At 38.8% G+C, this 27,184-nt stretch overlaps 1 protein-coding gene across 1 annotated transcript in view; it reads right to left on the bottom strand.

Annotated features, from left to right (window-relative positions):
- The window catches only part of COL24A1 (collagen type XXIV alpha 1 chain), a 367,011-nt gene extending 340,064 nt beyond the window's left edge, over positions 1-26,947 (bottom strand). Inside the window, exons 1-3 of the mRNA XM_066264956.1 lie at positions 26,900-26,947; positions 26,671-26,801; positions 15,432-15,496 (exon numbers count right to left, since the gene is read on the bottom strand). Of these exons, the coding sequence (XP_066121053.1) occupies positions 15,432-15,496; positions 26,671-26,726 (121 nt within the window). The 5' untranslated portion in view covers positions 26,727-26,801; positions 26,900-26,947. The remainder of the gene's footprint in view (positions 1-15,431; positions 15,497-26,670; positions 26,802-26,899) is intronic.
- Between the last annotated feature and the right edge of the window lie 237 nt (positions 26,948-27,184).

The following is a 27,184-nucleotide window of genomic DNA, read 5'->3' as shown; positions in this document are numbered from 1 at the left end:
TTGTTGTGGTTAAGAAAACTCGGTGTACTCTTATGTTAGTCTTTTTGATGAAGTCAGACAATTCCTATAGGGCTTTTTCATTTTTAAAAATTTTTGAGTCTCTCTCTCTTCTCTCTGTTGTGCCTCAAGTTGCTTGTCTTCTATGTCACTAATCCTATCTTCTATCTGGCCTGTCCTATTTGCTAAGCTTATTATCTCATTTTTCAGTTCATGAATTGAGTTTTTTTTTATCTCTGTTTGATTTGTTTTCATAGTTTCAATTTCCTTGGTAATATATTCTTTGTGTTCATTGAGTTGTTTTTTGAGATCCCTAAATTGCCTTTCTGTGTTTTGTTGTATATCTCTGAGTATTTTTAGAATTTCTATTTTAAATTCTCTGTCATTTAGCTTCAAGGTTTCCAATATATTAAATTTTTTCTCCATAGATTTTTCCTCATCTATCTGTGCTATATCTCTGTCTTTTTTATCCATGATATTCAATTTCCTTTTCATTAATGCCACCTGAGGGTTGTTTTTTTTTTTTTTTTTTTTTAATTTTATTTATTCATTTTTAGAGAGGAGAGGGAGAGAGAGAGAGAGAGAGAGAGAGGAGAGAGAGACAGAGAGAGAGAAGGGGGGAGGAGCTGGAAGCATCAACTCCCATATGTGCCTTGACCAGGCAAGCCCAGGGTTTCGAACCGGTGACCTCAGCATTTCCAGGTCAATGCTTTATCCACTGTGCCACCACAGGTCAGGCAGGGTTGTTTTGTTAATAGAACTAATGATAATAAAGAATAAAAAGTAAAAAAAGAAAAAAAAATGGGAAAAAAATTATAATTTTTTTTCTCTTTTCCTTCCTCCTTGAGAAAATACCGTGAAAAACTGTGAATTATATTGTGCTAAATGGAACAAAAACTACCTGTAATGGAGGGCCTGAGTTGACAAGAATCGATAAAGGGCAAAAAAGAAGGTAAGAACCCTCAAAATACAAAAAAGAAAAAAATTTGGATCTAGAATAAAATTATTTGCTTGTAAATGATGGTCAACTGAGAAATATAATGAAAGAGATAAGAGGAAAACAGGAAAAAGAAAATAAATACTATTGTATTAAGTGGAACAAAAACTAGATAGAATGAAGAGCTGGGGTTGGGGGGAATGCTCATGAGTTAAAAGCAAAGTAAAAAGCACCCAAAATGCCAGAGAGAAAAAATTTGAGTCCCAAATAAAATAATTTGTGAATGAGATCTAATGAGAGGAAAAGTAAAGGAGAAAAGAAGAAACTAATAGAGAGGGAGAAAAAAGAAAAAGAAAAAAAAAAGAAAAGAGAAGAAGAAAAAGGAAAAAAAAAAAGAAAGAAAAGAGTTAAGTTTTGGAGTGTAACTCTCATAGAGAGAAAGGAAGAAGAAAGGAAAAAATATGTAACACTTATGGGTAATGTAGTTCAAGAAGAGAAAAGAATAAGATGGGCAGAGAATAAAAGGACCAAGATGGAAGAAAAAAAATAATAAAGAAGATGAAAGAAACAAAAAAAAAGTGGAAAAAAAAGTTATAAAGTCTGTGGATTTTTCTTGATTTTGAGAGGTTATCTTCTTCCTTTTTCTCTCCTCTCCCTCTTCCTGGTCGGTAGCTCTGTACCCCAGGCTCTGCCCCTGTGGCACACTTAGGTAGAGATTTGCAGTTGATGTGTCTCTATGGCGATGTCATATATTAGGCTTCAGTCTCGTTGGTAGTCGGGGCTTGTTAGCATTTGCAGGCTCTAACAATGGGAGAGTCCGTTTTCTCAGCGCCTCTCTCCTAGTCTCTCCTTCTTGAATTAGCAACTTGATGATCCAGCTATGAGGTTGCCACTGCCTCTGCCTGGAAAGTAAGAGGCTCAAAGAGCTGGCAAATTCCCACTCTATCCCCACTCAGCACAGGGCTCTGAGTAAGGTTCTGTCAGTCAGATCCACCAGTGTAATCAGGCAGGGCTGGGAGCCGATTGCTCTCAAGGTGTCTTTCTATGAGCCTCCCAGCATGTCCAGTATGCCTCAGCACTCTGTGGGACCACTCTTCCCAGGCTTTTTGCACTTTGTAACCTGTTTTGGCTGGGAAAGGATGCCCTAGTTGCTGCCTGCAGAACAGGAGGTCTTAAAAGCTGCCAAATCCCTCTTTTTAACGTGCAGCCCTGAGTATGAAAGCTCTGCCAATCAGAGCCACCAACTTAAGCAGGTAGGGGGGCATGTTGACTTCTGTTCAGTTTCCCAGGTATATCTAGTTAAATTTGCCTTAGTGTTCCATGGGATTGTTTCCTGCAGGCTTCTTCCTTGTTAAAAAGCCTACAGCTTATTTTGTCTAACTTCTGCAGTGTTCGCTGAGGTTTGTTCTGTAGGAATGTGTTTTTCACCCTGTATCGGCTGACTGGAAGTTGCCCCCGCCCCTACATGCAGAGCAAGAGGCACTAAAAAATATCATGCCTCTTGTCTTAGATCACTGAACTGAGAGAGATCTTGACAGTTAGAGCTGCGTAAGTCAGTTGGGAGATGAGCAGACTGTGGGTTAAGCTAATTTCATCTATTGGATCTGCAGATCTGCTCCAGAGACAGACTGCAAGCTGCTTGTGCGCCCTTCCCCCTAGCTCTTCCGTATTTTTTCTTCCCTGGGAATGTGCTTTGTTAGCCTGGCAGAGGTGCCTGCCCACCCGGAGAAGTTTGGGTGTAGGGAAGTTCGCTTTGCTTTTGCGCACTCCCTGCGTGCTGTTGTTAGGGGAGCAGGGATTCCACTGAGACTCTAGTTGCAGCCTACGCAGAAGTCTCTGACCCTGCCCCTCTGTCCGGGAACACGGGCGCCCACTCCTGGGTGCTAAGAGAAATCTCTCACATACTATCCGCACTTGTTGACCAGGACATCGGGGCTAATGGCGGCTGCCTCTTGCCCGCCTTTGCAGGGTTGGGCACGGTCATTAGCTCGTGTGGGTTGAGTCACCACAGGCACACTCTTTCCTTGGCTTGGATATCTGTGCCACAGCCTGGTTCCCTCCACGCCCTCAGCCTTCACTCTCTCTCAGTTCCAAGTGAAAGCAGCCTTTGCTCAGGTTAGTGAGGAAGGCGGAGTGTTTCTTTCTCTATTTCCTACAGGGTTGATTATATATTTAGTCAACTTTTCACTTGATCATACCTTCGTGTTCAGTGTGTGGGACTTCCAGATGCTCCAAGGATAGATTTTTTTGTCACTGGTTGAAGAACTTGTTGAAATTTTGGGGAGACGTATCGGGAGCGCTCCTCATGGCACCATTTCTGGGACGTCACTCCTCAGTACTTAATTTTTTCATTTACAGCATTGAAGCTATAAATTTTCTGAGTATTGCTTTAGATGTATAATATAGATTTTTATGTGTACTATTTTCATTTCTGTTGTTTTTCTAGAAACTATGTAACATTTACCTGTTTTTCCCATTGATCCAGATGATTTAATTAAAAAATTAAAAATTTGCAGTTGGAAGGCCTTTTTTTTCAATTTCTGGTTTTATTTTTAAGTTCTGACTTAATAGCATTGTGATAAGGGAATAGTATCTATTGCCTGTCCTTTTCCCTCTTCTCCGATGTTTTGGTGGTTGTACCATTTTAACATTGTGAGTTCACATGGCATTTATAGTCTGTTCTGGTCCCACAATGTCTTCCAATGAATAGGAGCAATCTTCACAGTAGTTCCTCAGTCATTTCCTCTTTGTTGAAGTTTATCCTCTATGAGTTTCCTCAAGAAGAGTTTATGGAAACATTTCCCAAGTGTTTGACTTTGTAGAATTGTTTGTTGGTAACCTCATAGCTTAATTTTTATTAGATAAAAATTCTTTGCGAACATATTATTTCTTTGAATATCTTCTGGATATGGTTCTACCATCACTAGTTATTGAATGTTAGAATAGAAAAATTGGAAATCAGCTATTATTTTTTCTCCTTTTAAGTGACTTGATTTTTTTTTACCAGCATGCCAAAAAGAGAGGTTCTTTATCTCTGAAGTGCAGTGATTTTATTAGGATAATTTTGCTGTAATCTTTTTGAAATATGTTCTTTATCTTCAGTTCCACTGGTTTGACTTTGTCACTTCTATCTTTACTTTGTTTCCTACAGTGTCTAATCTGTGCTCCTTCCTATAGCCTCTTGCTCTATAAAATGATTTTCCCCACTACTTTCTTATGAGTTTGATAACTTGTAATTCATATTCTTTTAATGTCTTGCTATCATTTTTTCTGAGTTCTTATATTTTGCTTTATAATCTTCCTTTACAGAGGTGATTTTTTATTTATGCAATCTCATTTTTGCCGCTTTTATCTACATTTCACCTTGTTGCATCTTTCTATTTATTCTCTGCCAACTGCTTATAGTTACTTAGTATTTCACAGCCCAACGATTTATAGAAGGATGCCTGTGGGAGAAGACCAAGGGCCACGCCTTCCAAATCTCAAAACATAAACCAGCATTACCAGTTTCCTTCTCAAATGGCTACTTGATATAGCCCCACTTTCTTCTCTGAACCAATCCTAGACCAGGGAGACTTCTACAGCCTGCCATGCTCACAATTCCTAACTTTACTTTCCCTGTACCTGTTCCCATTGGTGTGTGCTTCAGAATGAATCCTTTATCTCAGGGCATTGATTTTTGCATTTTCTGAAATCTGTCCCTCATTAGCCATTTAGCTATTATCTGTACTTCTTTCTTGTACATCCTTCGGGAAGCTTCTGTCCTTCCCAGAACCTGTGGCACCTGTTTTGTACAAGAGCTGAAGATTCAGTTCAGGGTGGGCTCCGCACTTTTAGGAAGTTTGTTTTTGCTGGTGCTATCTGATATCTTACCATTCACTTTACTCCACATGGAATCTGCTTTGCTCAGCATATTTATGGAGTTTTCAGATTATATAAGTCCCCTAGTTTTGCTGAAAATGGAGTTTTCAGTTTTATTATTTCATTCACTTTGTTTCTTTTGTGTGATATCCATGAACAGAAATGAGTTTCAAGTTTATACTTAAAGTCTATACCCTATTTCACAGATTAAAAATCCAAGGCCCAGAGAGATAAAATAACTTGGTCAAGGTCACACAGCTGATAAGTAGTAGAAATAGATTTGAGCCAAATCAGTCTGATTTCAAAGTCTACAATCTTGGTGCCTCCATGCTGCCTCACAGCTCCTGCATGCTCCACACCACCTTACCTCTCCCTTGGCAAGCCTCACTAAGCACGGCAGGATTGTTCTCCCCACAGAAATCTCACAGTGGGCAAGATTCTCTAGGTGGCCACCAGAGTTGGTACTGGAGTTAAAATTTCATTTTTATCCTAGTTTTAAGTTTTCATATCTTAGTGTGAATATGTTTAATAAGTGCTTTGAGCATATATTGATAGAAGAGAGAGTAGAAAATAGAGAACTCTTAAGATAGAAGGCATAGAGGAGAGGGGTTGAAAAAATAGAAGAGAAAAAAATAAAAAAAGGCTTCTATCTGAGGACTCTAGTATTAATTTAGGCCTGGCCTTGAATATTACCAAAATGTAAATTTTAGGTTAAAGTTAGATACCAGTGCATTCAGTACCAATGCACTCAGCGAGAAAATATTTAGCTGCCTATGATAAGTTGTTTCAAGAATAACCTTAAACACAAAACCAATCTAGTTTGTGTTACTAAGGAAATCAGTTACCAACTAAAGAATGTTGATTATCAATGAGACACTTTATTCAGTGCTTTGCATTTTTCTAAGAATAAGAATAATAGCAGCAGTTATTAAATTCTCTCTATGTACCAAGCACTAGTCTAAGAACTTTACTGTATTAAGCCACATAATTCTCACAGAAACATGAGGAGGTAGGCATTATTATTAATCCCATCTGACAATTTGAAAACTAACACAAAGAATTGAAACAATTTTCACAAAGTCACCAAACTAGGAAGTGCAGAGGCAGAATGTGAACACAAGCAGTCCTCTAGAGCCAACTGTTTAGCATGACAACTTTCAGGAAGCACATGTTACCTACAGCAGGATCAACTATATCTCCTTCACATATTTTCTTTCCTTTTTTTTCATCCAGTGAGAGGAGGGGATGCAGAGAGACAGACTCACGCATGTGCCCCAACTGGGATCCACCCAGTAAGCCTACTAGGGGGCAATGCTCTGCCTATCAGGGCCGCTGCTCTCTAGCTCAGCAACAGAGCTCTTAGAACCTTAGGCAGAGACCATGGAGCCATCCTCAGCACCCAGATCCAACTATAAAACCTGGGACTTCCATGCCGGACTGACACTCTACCACTGAACCAACCAGCCAGGATCCCTATTTTCTTTTCGTATGTAGAATAAATTATGGTGTCACCAAGACAACGTCTCCTTTTTACTGTAAACACCAAGCCTAATGACTTCATCCAAACCATGGTTTTAAAAACCACATATGCTGACTCACAAAACCTCTCTTCTGGACTTGCATGTCCAATTGTCTACTGAATTTACCTAGTAAATATTAGATATCGCATAAGCACTTCCAATCAATTTATATATTTCCCCCAAATTTGTTCCCCTTACTTTAGTGCCTCTATCAGTGAAGAGCTCCACGACCACAACAGCTGCCAGAGTAATTTTTTAGTGTAAATTATATCACGCCACTCTCCTGAACATAGTTTTCCAATGGCTTCCTATTACACTAGCAATCCAAACCAATCTTTTCACATGGTGTGTCAAAGTTACATCATCAGCTCCCTTCTTACCTCTCTGATCTCATCTCCTTTCATTTTATCCCACCTTACTTGGCTCCAGCTAAACTGGTCCTTTCTACTCCTTAAACCCACAAAATACATTTTTAATTTTGGTGTTTGCACATATTATTCACTCTGCTTAATTCATTCAGATCTAGGCTCAACTGTGACCATTTCAGAGAGGCCTGCCCTGACCACACTACCTAAAATATAAAATAGTCACCCTCCTTGCTCCCATAACTCTCTAACTCTCTAATGTCTTACTGTGCTTCATTCTTTCTTTATAGAATTGAAATTTTGGGAAAATGAGATAGATAGATGATAAGTAGGTAGGTAGGTAGGTAGGTAGATAGATAGATAGATAGATAGATAAGATATAGATATACTTTCCTATTGCTTAGCTCCCTAGTGGAAGTGAAAGTCCAGAGAGTGGGACTTCATCTTGTTTTACTGATATATCCCAACATATAGAACAATGACTAAAACAACACAGTAAATATTGCTTGAATGAATTAATCAACCCTATCATCTAACACAGAAACCGAGTAATCATCTTTGATACTTCCTTTCTACCCATTCTCCATATCGTTTCAGTCACCAAGTCCAACATGAGACTTAGTTGGGCTCTCTTTACTCTCATTCAAATTATAATATTTGCATCCTGATAGATTCCTTGGCCTCTAATAATACACCCTTGTTGAATTACTGCTGCTTGAGAAGCCCTTCTAAAGTGCAGAAGAAAATGAACACTTAGTTCATGACACCCCTTTCTATAACAAATCAGTAGTTCTCACAGCTTTTGGTTCAAAACTCAAACTTCTGATTTCAGCCCTCAGGCCCTTAGTGATCTAATCTTCATTTGCATTTCTAGTTTCACGTCTTACTAAGCTTTTCTTTTTTTTTTTAGTTTATGCTGAATGTCAAAGGTGATAAAAATGTGAGGATCAGAACAGAAAAATTCAGAATGTAGAAAAAACGAATTATATCCTCAGCAAAAGAGTTTATCCTAGATGTAAAAAAGGAACCATTAAACAAGAATGAGGTATCCATGCTCTTTCAGGCTGTGGATGACCCGCTTTAAAAAAATATTTTTACCACTTTCCATCCTTTCACTCCCTGATTAAGAGATTCTGACTTCGTTCTAAAATAATTTTTGCATTGATTTTGCATGGGACTGTGTGTATGATACAGTTTCTGAGCCTGAGCAGATTAGCATGTTTAAGAAGATTCTTATAATTGTGAGCAGTAAGGTGGCCTGACTGCAAAACTGTCAAGTAATGTGCATGATCGGTAGAGCCTCCATTTGGATTCAATTTTTTCAAACCTTTCTTTTTCACCCTTTTCACTATGGCACTCAATCCCACATGTGACAAGTATAATAAAGAACTGAAACTTGCCTTTCAAAGCCTTCAGTGCAATTTTTGTTTGTTGTTGTTTTGTTAAACACTAATGACAAGTAGTTTCTCTCGTAGTGTGCTAATAAAATCAGTCTTCTAAGCCTGCATGACTGATGCTGAGATGCAGACACAAACATGTCAACCTTGCTTTTCTTTCATTTGCAACTTATATAGCAAGTAGCAATGGTTATATTATCACTAATTAGAATTAAAGAAAGAGGGAATTAGAGAGAGAGGTGGAAGGAAGGAAAGAAAGACAGGAAATGGAAAGAGGAAGAAAGTGAATGACGGAAGAAAAAAGAAGAAATCAAGTCTCAGCATATAATAAAACTATGACTTCTACCCAAGTTTGACACTAGATCCAGTGGCTATATAATTGACTCTGTGGTGGAGTATAGCATATGCCTAAAGATATAGACACAGGAGAACCAATGGTTACATTTGTTTTACAAGTACAGAAAACTAAAGAATCATTTTACCTGTCAATACCAACAATATTTTTATCACAAATTGGAAGAGCAGGGAGGTACTATGTCTACCCCTCAAAATGTAAGATTTTACATTTCTTAGTAATTAATAGCTGAAAAGATGTTTTAAAAAGTTATCCAATTTTCAATAAAATGTACAGAATAATACTTAGAGTATAAAAATTAGTGTTAACTTCTAATAAAGATCTAAATTAATATAGAACTTAATTTTAATGAATTCTGTTTAAAAATTTCATATTCCTGGGTCAGCTAGTCTCCAAGGCTATATTCTTTCTATATAGTTTGCAGAAATAAAAAATAGAATGAAATGATTGTTTAAAATAAAATTATCAAAGTTGTAAACAAGAAAGATCATATAGATCTCAATATACTCTTCCTTTTCTTGCACATTTACTCAGTCTGACTAAATTATCTAGATAATTGCCCAATATCCACTTTTTATTGTTCTCTGTAGTCTAATCCCAATAGTTGGTCAGTGCCAGAGTGTCGACTCAAAGACAGGCTTCCTGGTTGCTAGTTCACTGAGTTAGAGAGCTAAAAAAAGTAGTTTAGAACTAACTATTCGGTTTTATTTACTTATTTTTTAATATTATAAATACATGGGGGAAAAAGGATCTGGAATATTCTTTTCCTACTAAAATTTCTTGTGCATTCATCTCCGAACAGGCATGCTGAGCACTTTACATGTGTTATTTCATTTGACCCACACAACAATCCTATGTAGTCAGAACAACTATTATGTTGACTTTAGAGTTGCTGACAATAAGGCTCAGACTATATTAGGAGCTTGCTCAAGGTCACTTAGCTACTAAGCCTTGGATCCTGGACAAGAACTGTGGCTTCCAGCTGCAAACCACCTGTGCTTTAGCACAACTATCACACTGGGCAGGTAAAAAGTGGCAGCTTGACTTTAAGTTATTCTTAATGGTAACAACATATCTCTTTTGGTTAAAAAGGTAAAAGCAAACTTATTTATACAATGAGAAATGAAGCTTTAACCTGTGTGTAAATTTTCTAAATAAGTGTCCATATGGGGTTTTGGCAAAAAATACTTGGGGGTTACCGCAGCTAGAATGAGTTGCTTCTCTGTGAACAATAAATACATTTTGGACTAATTTTCACAGGAAATACTATTCTTGGAGATGAGTATTTTACACATAAGGATTTATACACATGTGGTTCTCATACCTTGGGATCATGAACCTGAGAAAGCTGTGTGTGTTGGGAATGGGCCGCACAGCTTGCTTGGTGTGAGTTATCATGAGAGGTGTTGCAACTGTGCCAATTTCATGGGCAGCCAGCCCACCAACAGTGACAGAGTGCTAAGGAAAGTAGATGGTATTTAAAAAGAACAGAGATCTATATCTGCCAAATGCTCAGAAAACAGCCCTAAGTAATTTTTTTTCTTATAGTAAAATCATTTATTCATTAGGTTATACCTAAAACTTGGTTATAAAACAAGTACAAGATTTGCATTTATGTATAGCATATTTAAAATGGTTTTCTTAGCTGTGTTAAAACTTAAAGGAAAAACTGAAAACGGCAAAAAACAGATACTTATCTCTGCTCAGTCTTAAAATCTCCCTAAAAATGAGAACAAGGAAATGTGGTTTAAAACTACATGGGCAAAGTAAATGGATAGAAGCAACAACAGCAGATAAGAGACATCAACAAATTTTTAAAAGATGAAAAGCAAATGAAGGAATTAGCACAGCTGAAAAAACTGAACACTAAGGACTTGCAGATGCAGGCGCTAATGGCCGACGGACCAATTCACATACAAAATCCTGAAAAGGCTCAAGAATTGAAGGCACCAAATCACTGAATCCAGGTGAGAGGCATGGGGTTTCGAATGAGGGAGGGAGGGAAAGTTGGAAGTACATATAAGAAACTTTGAGAACAGATGACTCCAGCTCACTTATGTAGAAACATTGAATTAATCATAGCAGAATATAGAATAAAAACATCATAATGAGAATAAGGGGATTCAGTTAAAATCCACATAATAAATGGTGAGACTCTTTGAACCCTGCTGAAATCTCTATCACTCAACTTTACTAACAGTGGCAGTCAGCACTATATTCTATATGTAAGATATTGGAGGATTTTTCTTTAAAAATACTGTATAATCTTAGACATTTGTAGTCCAACAACAAAATGGTCAGCTAAGACATACCAACCTCAACACCCTCTATGTAAACTATACCAGTTAACAAGGCTACCCATACAAATAGAGTCTCCAACCCTTTTTTTTTCTTTCTTTTCTTTTCTTTTCTTTTTTTTTAGAGAGAAAGAGAAAGATGAGAAGTATCAAATCGTAGTTGCGCACTTCAAGTGTTCATTGATTGCCTCTCATATGTGTTTTGACTGAGGGGCTCCAGCTAAGCCAGTGACCTTTGGGCCCAAGACAGCAACCGTGAGATCATGTTGATGATCCTGTGCTCAAGCTGGCAACCCCATGCACAAGCTGCAGACCTTGGGGTCTCAAACCTGGGATCTCAGTGTCCCAGATCAATGCTTTATCCAGTGAGCCAACACCCATCAGGCCCAAGCATATTTTTAATGCCTTACTTTTAAATGATAATATAGGTACAAGAGACTGATACAGAACATTTTCAACATAAAATTTGTAGAAAACAGAGACAAAGCAGGGAGCAGAAGAAAAATTCAAAAAAATTATTCTCATCTTCAGAGTAGATATTGCATCAAAGAAAATAGAGTAAGATGTTAATTTATTAAAAAGTTAACTAAAATATGAAAGCTCTTAAAAATTTAAACACAGCATAAATAAAAATATTTAAATGTTTGGAATAGTCACTCATGAAAATCTGTTATAAAATAGAATAAAAAACAAAAACAGGAAAATAAGAGCTAAATAAAAATAAGGAGCTCAATCCATAAAATCCAATATATGACCAATAGAATTTGTAGGAAGAGCAAATAGATACATCAGAGAGAAAGAACTAGCAAGGAAAAATTCCCAGAAAATTAAGTTTCTATACTGGAAGGACCTACTACGTGCCCAGCACAATAAATTGAAAAAAGACCAATATCAAGGTTAATTACTGTGAAATTTTAAAACATCAAGTTCAAAAGATCTTCACTTTAGAGTTGCTGACAATGAGGCTCAGAGTATTTCAGGAAGTTGCTCAAGTTTAGAGAGGAAAATAGAAAGGTCACATACAAAGAATCAAGAATTAGTATAATAACAGATTTCTTAACTGCAAGCAGAAGACAATAGATGAAAGCTTTTCTGAGAGAAACTATTTACAGCCTAAAATTATACCCACTCAAACTACCCTCAAGCCTATGTACTAAATAATCATTCTTAGAAATGCAATGGTGCAAAATGTACCACCTAAGTACACATTTTCAGGATGCTACTGAATGTCATGCTCCACTCAAATAAGAAAATAGATGATGAAGAAGAAAAATCTGAGTTCCAAGACATTGAGTCTAACACAGACAAGAGAGATAAACTCCATAGGAAACATAGAGAACTACCAATCTATGGTAGAACAGGAGAATTTTAGCTTCCACTAGGAATATGTCTAAGAAAAAAAATTTAAATGGTTATATGGTATATTATTTGAAAAATACTTTTCAAAAAAATTTAGAATTCTCTTGGGATAGCTGAGAAGTATTAGTGATTGTGACACAGAACACAAAACAAACAAAAATATACTGTACAGGAAAGAAAATATAAATGTACATGGTTCAGTGGTAAAAAAAATTACATACATGCATGATAAGGTAAATTATAAATACAAATTTAATTAAAAACTTGTATAAAGGTATATTGAGAGAACAAAAAGAAGATGGAGAAGGAAGGATATATGATAGTATAAAATTGTTAAAACCTAACCATCAAAAATTGGAAGTCAAAACAATACATAAGCATATTATTAAGAAATATGGCGGTTAAAACCAAAAGAAGGTGGTAAAAGAAAGTTTGGGTACAAGATTGCAGGAGTGAGTAAGGTCAAGGGATAATGTTTGTTGTTTTATATTTTGAAGTAAAACTTGACTTTTAAACTACAGGATGGGGCAAAAGTAGGCTTACAGTTGTCAGTATGTGCAACACGGGGTTTATTATTGTATTATTACTTACTAATTATTGTATCACTTTCCATACAAACAGTGGTAAACAGAGTTTATTCTTGTATCATTACTTATTGTTGTATTTTCCACATAAACAATGATAAACTCAATTTTTCCCTGCCTTGTATATATTTATATTACTTTGACATTTTTTAAAGTTTTGAAAACTCTAAGTAAAATATATTTATTTCTGATAAATCTAATTAGGAATCATTTCTAACTCAAATAGGTATATTAAGAAGTATTAAATTAAGGTTGCAAATGATATTTGTGATATTTATAAAATTACAATTTCTCTGCAACTGTTTTTCTAATCTCCTGGTCAAATGTTACATTACTGTATGATGCCAATTTAACAAAAAAAAAAATCTATTTTGGAAAAATATTTCTAAGTTTCTGATAGCATACTACTATTTTCATTTCTTTTTGGTGCTCAAAAGTACCCAATTTTCTAAGTCAAAGAAGTTTAAAATTTTTTTTTGTTAAACACTCACAATAAAATTTTATTGTTATAAAAAGAAAGACTAGAAATTATGATGTTCCCCTGAAATAAAAGAGCATATTTTGTATTCTATGAATAAAATCTTAAGGTTGAAAGAGAGTCTTTCCTTTATTTACTCCTTTCATTGATTCTAAATTATTTTTAAAAACCGATTCACAAATACTCAGTGTTCCTCATATCTTTCTTTGCCTGGGTATTTTGATAATGATACATCTTGTAAATTATTAAACTCAAAACACCAGGTGACAGCAAAGAGGATGTGGAGTGGAAAGAATTTTTTTTTATTGTTGTTGTCAGAGATGGACATTCAAATTCAAGTCTTAGCTGTATGAACCTGGGCAAGCCCCTTCTCTGAACCTTTTTTTTTGTTTTTTTTGTATTTTTTCTGAAGTTGGAAATGGGAGGCAGTCAGACAGACTCCCACATGTGCCCGACCGGGATCCACCCGGCATGCCCACCAGGGGGCGATGCTCTGCCCATCTGGGGCATTGCTCTGTTACAACCAGAGCCATTCTAGCGCCAGAGGCAGAGGCCATGGAGCCATCCTCAGCGCCCAGGCCAACTTTGCTCCAATGGAGCCTTGGCTGCGGGAGGGGAAGAGAGAGACAGAGAGGAAGGAGAGGGGGAGGGGTGGAGAAGCAGATGGGCGCTTCTCCTGTGTGCCCTGGCCGGGAATCGAACCTGGGACTCCTGCACACCAGGCTGACGCTCTACCACTGAGCCAACTGGCCAGGGCTCTGGACCTGTTTTTTTTTTTATCTCTAAAACCTACCCTGCAGGTTCATTATGAGCATTAGAATAATATATGTAAAGTACCAATGAAGAACAAGACACAAAATATATATATAATTAATAATGGCAATTCTCCTTCTCTGTGGTTCAAGATGATTCATTTTTAAAGAATTTATAGACTTTACAGTCAAAATACCTGCTTCTAAGTCTTGATTTTTCCATTTATTAGCCTGTAACCCTTGGGGTACTTTTATTCTTCTTAATCTTGGTTTCAGCAGTTCTATCATGAGCATAATTATAAACACTCTGTAATAAGGTGGTGGTGAAGAAAATACATATTCCACTACCACAGTGGCTGGTATGTAGTAAGTTCTCAGAAATAATAACAGTAATAATAACAATAAATTAAGAGATATAGTTTCTCTCCTCTTCATGACTCCTTAAAGCAAAATAAAGTTCCATGTGGCATGTGAGCTAATTTACTTTTCCCCATAGAAGACAATTACAAAATTTATTCCTAGACATATTTTAATTCACTTATGTTTAACAGAATATTTATCTATGTCCACTTTTCAATTTGGTCAGTCAGATGGAGCACCACTCCTCCTTTTGTGCCTTCTCTCTTCCTACATATACTTCATTTATTTGTCTTTGTTTACTTGTCTTTTTCTTACCGTTCTTTGGATGACTGACCAAATGAACAGCAGCTCATTGAATTGAGAAGCTGGTTCTGTCAGAATGAATAATTTGGTAGCTCTGATGATAAAAGCAGAAGAGGAAAAAAAAGAAACCCATGGTGATATTTTCAGTAGATCCAGCATTCTTTATTTGATTTCATCATTCTTTTTTTTACCTTTGACAAAGGCACTTGTTTTTCCACTTTGATGCCAGAGATACTATCTTATTCATATTTTAATTACTGATAATTAAGATTTTATGTGGCAAATACAAGATCTATTAAAAAGATTGTTTAATAAATTAGAGTATTATATAGATTCCTGAAATTCTTATCACCAAACTACCACAGCAACTAGCTAGCAAGCAAAAAATCAAAATATTTAACTATTTTTCAAACCTCTCTATTTGAATTAAAGTCCGAAGCCCACTGGTACACCAACTTTATTTTGTTTCCTAATGATGTAACTCTAGATGGAACATTTAATATATGCTTGTGTTGTGTCAAGAAGTGCAAAGGTAATTCAGTCACAGTTTGCTACTCCCAAGAACTCCCACTTAAAATGAAGTTACAAGCAAAGCCTTTTTACTATACAAAACTTCCCTTTTATAGAAAGTTTGCTTAAAAATGTAAGCAATTTCACAGACAGAAGACCTGACTAATTTCTTAAAGGTCATATTTCCCCCCAAAATTGTTTTCTTTCACCCTTACAATCTCATTGTGCTGGGTAGAATTTTTAATCATTATTATTTAATGTTGAATTTAAGGTTATGATGACTTTAAAGTCATATACTTTTGCTGTCTGGAAGCAGAATTTTTTTACAAGCAAATTAGCCAAGGTGACATTCTTACCTTGTTCTTGTGCGTGAACAGCAACCCCTGCCACACATAGCACAATAAAATGAAGAAGCAGTTTCCTAAAAATGGAAAAGTCATTAGGAAAAACTTAGTTGGATGTTTACAACCTTTAAATCATATTATATCTAAAATGAGCTCTAGTACAAGATTAACAATGAAGCTATTTTAATTAGTAACACAGTATTCTAATATTCATATTATTTCATATAAAGGACAAGGGCTCCAAATTTAAGTTCCAGCTTTTGCCACTTACTATATGATTTGGGCATACATTTTACTGCTTTGTGCCTCAGTTTCTTTGGTTTTTTAAAAGATTAACTGAAAGGCCTGATCAAGTGGTGGCACAGTGGATACAGCATCAACCTGGGATGCTGAGGACCTATTGGAAACCCCAAGGTCGCCAGCTTGAGCTCAGGCTCATCCAGATTGAGCACTGGATTGCTGGCTTGAGTGTGGGATCATAGACATGACCCCATGATCACTGGCTTGAGCCCAAAGTCGCTGGCTTGAGCAAGAGGTAACTGGCTCAGCTGGAGCCTACCAGTCAAGGCAGTATGAGTAAGTAATCAATGAACAACTAAGGTGCCGCAACTATGAGTTGATGCTTCTTATCTTTCTCCCTTCCTGTCTGTCTGTCTCTGTCTCTGTCTTTGTCTCAGTCTCTCTCTTGTTAAAAAATAAATAAAATAAAAAAATAAAGATTAACTGAAAGACTTCATGTGACGCATACAAATAGTACCTGGCACATAGGAAGCATTCAATAAATGTGAACTAGTAAAGGAACATTATAATGATGATCATTATATATTATTTTATATTATGTCAAATTACCATACATGCAATTTATACAAAGTAATATAAATTCACACAAAATAGCGCAGCTTATAGTCACTTAACCATAGGAATTATAAATTGATGGAACCGTACTTGTTTAAATGAATATTTATACACTGCTCAAAAAAATTAGAGGATCAGGGAATGTGCTGATACTCCAGTACTTTTAGCCTTTTCTATAGTGCATTTTCACCAATGAAATAAAAGTTGACTTTGCATCACATTTCCATAATCGAACAACTTTCTTTGAATTGTCATTTGCTTTTCTGATGTTCTTGTTTAATAAAAAAAAAAAATCAAATGCTTTTTTTTTTTACTTTTTTTTTGTATTTTTCCAAAGTGAGAAGCAGGGATTGGCAGACAGACCCCAGCATGCTCAACCAGGATCCACCCGGCATGCCCACCAGGGGGCAATGCTCGGCCCATCTGGGGCGTTGCTCTGCTGTGGCTATAACCATTCTAGTGCCAGAGGCCATGGAGCCATCCTCAGCCCCTGGGGGCCAACGTTGCTCCAATGGAGCCTTGGCTGCAGGAGGGGAAGAGAGAGACAGAGAGGAAGGAGAGGGGGAGGGGTGGAGAAGCAGATGGGAACTTTTCCTGTGTGCCCTAGTCGGGAATCGAACCTGGGACTTCCACAAGCCGAGCCAATGCTATACCACTGAGCCAACTGGCCAGGGCCAAATGCTTCTTTTTTTTATCGCTTCATATTCATTTTGAAATATCCCCTAATTTTTGTGAGCAGTATATATAAAATCCATTTGAATATCATATTGAAATCACTTGTACTAAATTCATGATTTTTTTTTTGTTTCTGGAAATAGCAATGGCCTGTAGATATCCACATAAAATTTTAATTAGTAATACCTGTGAACAGAATACTCATTCACTACAAATCAAAATCTTCATTCATATCAATTAGCTAAGTGAAAATATTTTGATTGTTTTTCAGTGTAACTAAACTTTTGACAGATTTTGTTGAATACAATTGACTATATCTACCTACCAAGTGAAAACAAAGTTATAGATATAATTTTAAAAAGTAATGAGCATGCTGAAAACACTATTTTATTACCTTATTCATGCTAATATAGACCCTAATTCTACTTTTTATTCTAACCCGGGGACGCCCAAATGACATTTATGTAAAATACAGTTCTGCAAGGAGTGATTACAGAGACTTCTGAAAATACCCTTTTCCTTTTATTAAGTTCTTAGTATACTAGTAATAATTGGTACATTGTCTACTACCAATAATAAGTGTATACCTTTACCAGCTAGTATAAAGAACATCTTAATCTAAGTAAGATGATCTTATACAAAGTGAGCCAACAATATAAAATTATACTATCCTCTTTGAGATAAAGGAAGTAACATTTATGTTAAAATGGTATTAACCATTTTTTAGTAAGTGAAAACTGCACATTCTGCGATCACACTCAGTGTAGAGCACAGCTTTTATAAGACAGGGTTTTCAATTTCAACTGGTATGGGCAAATAGCTGAACCATATATTTTAATGAAGTCTACAAAATTCTTCCAGATAGGGTGTCATTTATTTAGAACAATGCTTCTCAGCTGCTAGCTTGGCACACAACCACCTGATTTACTGGTGAAAAATGCAGATTCTGGGCCTTGACACAAAGATGATTCATAAATTTTATGTGTATCCTCAGACTGTGTATGAATTTAAGTAGGTAATTTTAAAGTGAATTGTGTGTGTACCAAACTCTAAGAAAAGGAACTTAGAATATTTGCTATTTATAGTTATATTGTATTGAAGACATACTTAAATAAGTGTTATTTTGCTTAAATCACATGGTAATGCCAGTGGCCAAGGCCAGGCAGGTCCACATTGGATTCAGGCAGACAGTAGAAAAACTGTAGAGCCAAAAAGCATCGGGCCATTCCTGATTAATAGAGTCTCTAAATGGTGGATGAGCAAACTGGCAGGGGAAAACGGCTTCTTGGGCAAACAAACAGCAAAAATGGCCCCTCACAGTGGCAGGCAGGCAATCTACCATCCTCTGAGAGCAAGCACCCATAGCCTTACATAGACTATGCACATGTGGCCTTTGCACGTGCTCATGCACTAATCAAAGAGCTTATAGGTGGTAAACCAGTGAGCAAACCTAACACAGCTGTTTCCCAACACACAGGTATATAATTTTATAACAATGACAAAATAAGATTATTTGATCTCTTTCTTTAATTTAATTTTATTTAATTTGTGTTTACATAGATTCTAGTGTCTCCCCAATTGCATCCCCCTTCCCCTGTATTCCTCTCAAATTCTCCCTTGCTCCCTTCCCAACAGCTACCTCCCCCCTTCCCTTCAGGTTTAATTCCGTTCCTCAGTTCACATTGTTCCTTGGATTCCTCAAATGAGTGAGGTCATATGATATTTTTATTTCTCTGCCTGGCTTATTTCACTTAACAAAATAGTTTCCAGGTCCATCCATGTTGTTGCAAAAGGTAAGATTTCCTTCTTTTTCATGACCCCATAGTATTCCATTGCGTATATGTACCACTGCTTTTTAACCCACTCATCCACTGACGGACACTTGGGCTGTTTCCAGATCTTGGCTATTGTGAACAATGCTGCCATAAACATGGGGGTGCATTTCTTCTTTTGAATCAGTGATATGGTGTTCTTGGGATATATTCCTAAAAGTGGGATGGCTGGGTCAAAAGACAGTTCAATTTTTAATTTTTTGAGGAATCTCCATACTGTTTTCTACAGTGGCTGCACCAGTCTGCATTCCCACCAGCAGTGCAGGAGAGTTCCCTTTTCTCCACATCCTTGCCAGCACCTATCGTGTGTTGTTTTGATCTTTTTTAGTGCTCTATGTTGGTGGTTTTCAAACTTTAGTGGGCGTGGGAATCACCTGTAGGACTAATGATTTCTGGACCCCACCCCGAGAGTTTCTGACTCACTATGTCTGGGGTAGGGCTCAAATTTGCATCTATAATGAGTTTCCAGGCAATGTTGATGCTGCTAATCTGAGAATCACACTCTGAGGACCACTCACTCTTCTGGCATAGATGTCACTCAGGAGGTGGTATAAGGCCTACTTTATACCAATGTTTTGGATCTGTTTTTCATTTTAGCTGTACAGTAAAATCAGCTGGGGAGTTGTAAAAATTACTAATACTAGGGCCCTGCTTGCTTTACCCTCACTCCAAGAAATTATAATTTTATTTTTTCTGTGATACAAAGGTTTTTAAATATCTCCCATGCGATTCTAATGTACAAACAAAATTGAGGACCACTGTGGGGGAGTAAAATAATTTCTCAAGTTCTTCAGGATAGATCCCAGCATGATCTACAGTTTAAGTAAAAGGAAGCTCTTTTCCTTTCAAATTTATATTTTCAACGAGTAACTGGCATGATAAATACCAATGAGACTATAAATAGCTCATGATGACAGTTACTGAAGGAGAGTACATCAGAATTATGCTATTCTAATAGAAAACAGAATGTGAAAGGAAGCACGTCTCACCTGCCCAAGGTCATCTGGCTCACTTAAACCTTAGTAACAACCCAACAGACATTTTTCCATTCAGAATAAAGGTAATTAAGGAAGAGTACAACAACCAGCATTATCCACTTTGCAAGTCAGCCAACCCATAGACTTCCCCAATGACCTCAGGGGATAAAATACAGCACTTTCCACATGTTAATAAGTCCATTCCTGGAGTTAGGCAGGAAACATGAGCACATCAACATCATCCCTTAACCAGGCGATTTTAGGGGATTATGACAATTCAGTTGAGCCGTATCTTCTGTAAGTACACACCTCTGCACTAAAGCTAATGACTAATGGAGAGGTAGAGATCAATGATAAAAGAACAAATTTTATTTCTCTTTTTCTGATTATGCTGAAAACTAATAGCCAAGTGAGAAAGACCATGAAAAGTCAAGTTCCTCACCAGGTGTTCATGGCCCTTATCATTCAGCTCCAACCTCCTTGTTTTAGCACCCTCCTGTAGCTGACACCCTCAAAGTTCCAGCCATTCCCTGGACAGACCTTGTAAGTGTCTGAAATGCCCTCTCAGTTTCCACCTGTCAGGATGTTAGGTATCATCAAAGCCTAATTTAAATAACACCTGCTCTGCCTGACCAAGTGGTGGGGCAGTGGGTAGAGAATCAACCTGGGATTCTGAGGACCCAGGTTTGAAACCCTAAGGTCTCCTGTCTGAGCGCAGGGTTGCCGGCTGTGTGGGATCATAGACATGACTCCATGGTCACTGGCTTGAGCCCAAGGTTGCTGGCTTGAGCAAGGGGTCACTGGCTCAAGCAAGGGGTCACTGGCTCAGCTGGAGCCCCCCCCCCAGTCAAGGCACATATGAGAAAGCAATCAATGAACAACTAAAGTGTCACAGCTATGAGTTGATGCTTCTCATCTCTCTTTCTTCCTGTCTGTCTCTTATTCTCTCTCGCTAAAAAAATAAAAAAATAACACCTGCTTCAAGAAATTTCCCATTATTCCTAAAGAGAATTTGCTCTTTCCCTTGTCTTGGTACTTTTGGTGATTTATTTGTAACTTTGCTATTGCAGTATATGTTGTACCTTTTATGATTAATTAATGAGGAAATATCTAAGGAAGCAACAGGTCTTCACCTTTTATCCATTTCTTACATGATACTAACACTTAGTAAATATTTTTAAGCATAAAAAGAATACCATTTTCATTTACCAATGATTGAGGAATTCAAATTTTCCCTATAGACCTAATTTTTTTAACTGTTAGGAAAAGTTAAGTAAAATACATATACTTTTAGTTGGATATCCAAAGAGAGAGAAGAAAAGTATAATTTTTTAAAAATCTGCTATGGTAGGGTAAGTGGAGACCTTTTCTCTTTTCATTTTTATTGTGTTTTTTTTTCATATCTGAAGTGGAAGCACAGATATCAAGCTTAATTGACATAATTGTTTGCTAAAAAGCTAAACTCCATCACTGTATAAAATGGATATTTAATAAATTCAAGCTTTCTGGGCAATATCGACTTGGGCTGGGCTTGCTTATTTCTTTGGTTTTGTGCCTCCCCCTCATGGTATTATATTTACTTAATAAAGAAAAAAGGTGACATTTCCACATTAATGGTAGTAACAGATTGTCAAGGACACCACAGGTTCTCTGTCCTTCTCGCTGTTATGCTATACATATAGTGCTAAGGTATGTTGGAGTATTTTAATAAATTAAAATTATAACTATATTAAGTTGTTGGTTAATAAGAAAATAACACTAGACTGAGAGTGAAAGTACTAATACTGGTTTTATTTATAATTCACTGTGTGACCTTGGGCAGGTCATTTCAATTTTCTGAATCTTAGCTGACTCATTTATTATATGATGACATATTATACATTTTACATTCCAAATGTGAAACACTAAAATTTTTGTATGTGGTGAGATCCTATTAATGTACTGGCATTTGAGGACAAAGCAAGATGTTCTATAAATTATAAAGATCATGTTATTTAACCACAAATACGGAAAGCTCTTGCTACAGTTCTAGCCAGTACTCTTTTAATTAAACTAAAATAGTCTACTAAGTTTTCTAATTTGTTCATCTATTTACATTACTCTAACAAAAAGTCTAGTTAGTGTATTAAATATAATTTTTTTCAAATAATCAAAGCATGTCTATTTTTGTTCACTTTTTTGTGTTTGGAGTATATGCCATGTCACTAATATAAAGTAACAGAAGTACATATACTTGTGACATTTAACAAAATCAAAACAGGTCTAAAAGAAGTCAATTAATATGCTAATAAACATTCAATAACAGTTCAGAAAATATAACCCATGATGTTAATATCTGAGTATATCTAACAAAACATGAAATACTGTGTGTCTGGTTTGCTACTCACATTTTCAGTTTGACATAAGTCATAGTCAAAACATAACCAGACATGTGAGGAGTAAGGCCTAAAAGGGGATCAGGAAGGAAACAGATACCCCAAAACTATACTCAGAATTTAAGGAACTAATATCCATTCCAGGCATCTTTGCTTAATAATTCTTGAAGCTATTAAACTTTCTCTTTCCCTGAAGGGTCTGTTACTTGAGGGAGTCCCAGGACACTTTTTGTTTAGGGCACCCAGGAGACCCTCAGGTATTATGATATATATCTTCAGGCTGTTGATGCTCCTTCCTGCATAGATTCAATTTATAATAGTAAGACAGACTTTTGAAGTCTCATCAACAGGAAACTTTTATTTTATCAGTTGGTGATATTCATTTAAACCAACTGGAAAGGGTAAACTACTCTGAAAAACACACACATGTGATATACATCAATAATTTCAACAATTTCCATCACACTAAGTTTACAAGCCAAAAACTTCTCTAAGTCATGACAGCTTTACAGATTTTGTTCTTTACTATCTGCTAAGATCCAGAAATAGTAAAATTTCTTTCCTCTGTTCCCAAAATAACTGAAAAACAGTTCTTATCCCAGCAGTTGGGGATAAAGTTGAATGATTCAGAGAATAAAGTGTCACTAATTTATATACAATAAATTTCTTGGACTATCAATTCAACACAATAGGTATTTGTATAACTAATCCAGTGCGAAGTGTACTAGCACTTTTGGTTAAATTCCAAGCATGCAGATAAGTCATGGGTAGAAGAGAGATAAATGCTTAAGGACTTCAAGTAATCAGAATGCCTGGAGTCAGGTCAGTAGCAAGAAGAAAAAAACAAAACAAAACAAAAAACACCTACACCTAAATTAGTCTGTCCTCATAATACCACAGACATTGTTAAACTGATTGCTGCTTAGCCTAGCAAAATTCCTGGCACACACTACTGTTAAATAAAGATTTTTAAGTGAATGACTAAACAATCAGTAAATCTAGCAGTTGGCTAAGCTTCAACAAATATATAACTTCTCTAGCATCTTCTACCTGCATAGTAATCCCAAGACCAAGAAGTCAGGTCATCCTAACTTCCATTTATTTATCTAAGAAAGTAAACTGGTTTGAAGGTCTTTTAGATATCCTCCTTGTTTCACTTCAGATCCATCCCTACAATATGTGCTCCAGCCAATTCCATTTCTTTCAGGCCCTCAGATACCCTGTGCTGTCTGACCTCCGAGACATTTACTGTTGTTCTCTGCTTAGAAAGCTCTATATACCTCCTTTTCCACTTAGGACCCAATCTAGATTTCATTTCCTTTGGTCAGCTTGTCCTTCTAGTATTATCCCTCCTTCTCCTTCCCACCTACTCAGGACTACTATGTGTCCTTCTGCACATATCCTTATTTCATTTTGTTAAACTTGGTTGTTTCATTTTCTGTTTCCTAAACTTAAATGGGCGCATTGGGAGGACAGCAATTGTGTTTCTGTCTTGCTCAACCATTATATCCTTTCTGCCTAGAACCATGCTGGGCACATAACTGGAGCTCAATAAACGTGCTAAATAAACCACTGAATGAATGACAGAATAAGCTCAGCCTTTTATGAGAATGAAAAAAAAATGGTGTTCACATTCAGAATTATAAATTTCAAAATAAGTCATAGTTGAAAAGCATGGCAAGGAAACTAACACAGCTATTCTAATTCCCATAATAAAATTTGCTTTTTCCTGTAACTTGACAGATTACCAAGTAAAATGTCTAAATAAAATTCAAAATCATTTTCCATAAGTTATAATTCTTCTCCCTAAGACATTAATTTATTTTAAACATTTACTTGAACACAAACATAACCAAGCAAATTTAAAAAATAGAATTTCATGCCAGCTAGGAAAAAGATCTTTATATCCAACACCACCCTGCCCTCCCCCACCCCAGTTTCTTTGGTTATAGAAACCCTTTAAGTATCATAATAGCTTCCCTGGGAGACCGTCCAATAATATGTTAAATCAATGTATCTAATACTGACTTTTGGTTTTAATTTACTTTTATTAATTCCACAATTCACATTAAGCATCTGGAACCAGCCCCATGAAATAAAATGTCTTTAGGGATTCAGTTTTAAACTACCAAAGTTTTGGGGTGACTAATCAGAACTGTAATTTTAAAATACTGCCCTTGTACTTGCAAAACATCACCACAAAAAGATGGTGAAAAATTAAAACCTCAGGGATTTCATTAGGGACTCTAAGATTTAATTCAGTGACCTTACATGATCATCAACTAAGCAGCTGCTTCTCCTAAATCTCCACCATATAGGGTTGGCTGGTATCATTTTTTTGTTTTGTTTTTTCAAACTGAAAGAACTCTGAATTCTTTATGGAAATTGGATATTTTCAAGAAACAATATTCTCAGCTCAATCAGTAATACTTTTTCCCTACTTGCATGTGTGTGGTTGGAGCTGTGAAGGGCTACAATCAGATGTAACCTTGAATTACCCTTAATTCTGTACACCCACCCCCACTGGCAACTGTAGAGGAACAAACTGGATATCCAAGATCCTGATGACCCCTGGCAGAGACCTCTGCGAGGGTAGGGGAGATTCGCGCCCAGGATCTGCTACCCATTCCGACATCTCTTCACAAGGGTTCTTTCCCTATTCCACGTAGTTCAATATTTCCTCATAAATTCCTCGGTGTAATCCATTCTGTTCGGTTTCTCTGACTCCTGCCTCCCTCCCCCCAATCATCTGGACCCAATTTGCAAAACCCAAACTGCCCAAGAATTTATGCAGGGCCTTTTCTGGGAGTCTGGAAGGGAAGTGTAAACCAGACAAGACAGAGAGGCCCGGAGCAGATCTTTAATCCGCAAGGTTGGTCACAACTACCAAGGGGAATGTTAGTCACCGACTAGGCTTGCTCTGTGGCAAGGAAAAGCCCTCGGGGGAGGAGGAGCTGGCAGGGAAGACAAGAAGGGCACAGGGACGGACAGGCAGGCTGTGAGGTGGAGGCCCTCACCCAGCCGCTCCTGGTAGCACAGGATCTGCGGGCGCCTGAGACTCATTCCCCATTCCACGGGCCCCAGATCACAGGAAGATGCGACCACTTCCGCAGGATCCGCTGCGTCCCCCCGGCCTCGGTTCGCCAGCGGATCCATGCAGAACGGCTTTTATTGAGAAAGGTGACAGAAAACATGCCTGGAAACGCTGTGCGACCCGGGTGAGCATCTCTGGGAAAGGCTGCCGGAAGAGCCTGACCTCTTCTTGGAGCTGCGTCTCCCCGCCCCCTGCGTCCCTCCCCCCGCCCTCCTCACCCCGTCCCGTCCCGGCCGGCGTCCCGCCGCGTGCACACGGAGTTGCCACACGGAGTTGCGGAGGTTACTCCTCACTGATTCATCGGCCTGCGGGCACGTGGGGAGGTGCGTCCCTGTCCACCTGTGAGCCCGGCTGCCGGGGCTTCCCAGGGTCAGAGGACAGAGCGCAGGGCCGCCCCCAGGCGCGGCTGCACCCGGCTGGGAAGCACGTGTTCACACAAACACTGACACAAGGCAGTCTTTCTCCGCACCCGCCTCCGCCTGCCTTCTGTTGCCACCGTCAGTTCCGCCCCCTGCCCGCCTCCGACTTACTCTCCCGAGGGGCAGCCTCGAGGCGGAGAACCGCTAGAGCCTCTTTCATCCCTCCCCCCCCCCCCAGGACAGGAACAAACCGGCATAACCCACTGACCTGTTCCAGGCACCAGGGCAGCCAGCCAAGGCCATACACCCTCCTCGCCATCAACGCCTTTTTCCCCAGTGAGGGGGTGGGAGTAGGTACAACGTCCAAAGAGGAGGTGGGGTGCCATTCAAGGTCCCCGCTCACACTCCGGGTGAGGGGTAGTCCCGCCCCCCTTCCCCTTAAACAAGCCAGAGTGATCCCGGCGCAGCCCGGGCCCCGACGGGCAGTGCGTTTGTAGGTCTATTAAGGACAATAGGAGATTGCCTCCGAGTCCCACGGGTCTATCAGCTCCCTGATTCCCGACGCCCAGCGGACACACTCTTTCCCCATCCCGCAACCTTGCGGGATTCCTGTGTTCCGCGGTCCAGGCTGCGCGCACAGAGCCCAGTGTACGGATAATGCCCCAGCAACCCCCCGGCTGGAGGCCCAGAATGAGCACCGCGGGGCAGCAAGACCTCAGTCAGGGCCACGAAGGAGGAGAAAGGGAGGAGGGCGCGGGGGCGGCGGGAGCTGGAGCGCGGGCGGGCGTCGGAGCCCAGCTCTGGAGCCCCGAGCGCCGCTGCCGCCCGCTCGGGCCCCGAGCCAGCAAGGGTTCCCTCCAGAGCCACAGCATAAACTGTCGGAGAGACCAGCTGGCAGGAGGCTTCCTTTCAAACACGGTATTTTACAAATTGAGGAGACAAGAGAAGGATGCCACGGCTGCCCCCGGGCTCTCAACTTCAAAAAGTGCCAAGAAGCGGGCGCACAGACTCCAACCTGCTCCGCGGATCCCGGGGGTGGCGAGAGAGGCTGGTCTAACCCTGCCCCAGCGGGTGGGCGACTTACGTTTTTGCCGTGTGGGAGACCTTTCCACGCCTTGTCCTGTGGGCTCCTAAATGCATTTGTATGCATTTGTCCGCAAGGCGAAGCGCTAACGGAAAACAGAAGCCACCTCCGTTCTGCTAAGGGTGCAGCTACTGTCCATGAAAAAGGGAAACAAAATCACATGAAAACGATGCTCCAAAACCGCAACAACAACAAACAGGAGGAGATTAGGGAGGGAGAGAAATAGCACCCGAAGGGTAGACAGTCTTCCTAGTTCCCTGGCTAGGAAACGGACGAGCCCGGGGCTGGGGTGGGGGCGCTCCCCTCGGAGAGCGGGCGAGGAGGGACACCTCACGGCGGGCGGCGGCGCGCGGCGGGCGCGGGAGCTCGGCTGCGAGCGCAGCCCTCGAGTTCACTTGCGGTTCAAAGGCGACTCTGTGACTCCAGTGGAGTCCTCCGCTTGGGCCTGGGAGGAGAAAGGGATGGGGGAGGGAAGGAGGTGAAGGGGGGCGGGGAAGTCCTGGGAAACAACCCG

The sequence above is a fragment of the Saccopteryx bilineata genome, chromosome 3 (assembly GCF_036850765.1).
Source record: "Saccopteryx bilineata isolate mSacBil1 chromosome 3, mSacBil1_pri_phased_curated, whole genome shotgun sequence".
Classification (NCBI taxonomy): domain Eukaryota; kingdom Metazoa; phylum Chordata; class Mammalia; order Chiroptera; family Emballonuridae; genus Saccopteryx; species Saccopteryx bilineata.
Note: the sequence above shows the minus strand (reverse complement) of the source record. Positions and strands in the feature narration are given on the sequence as shown.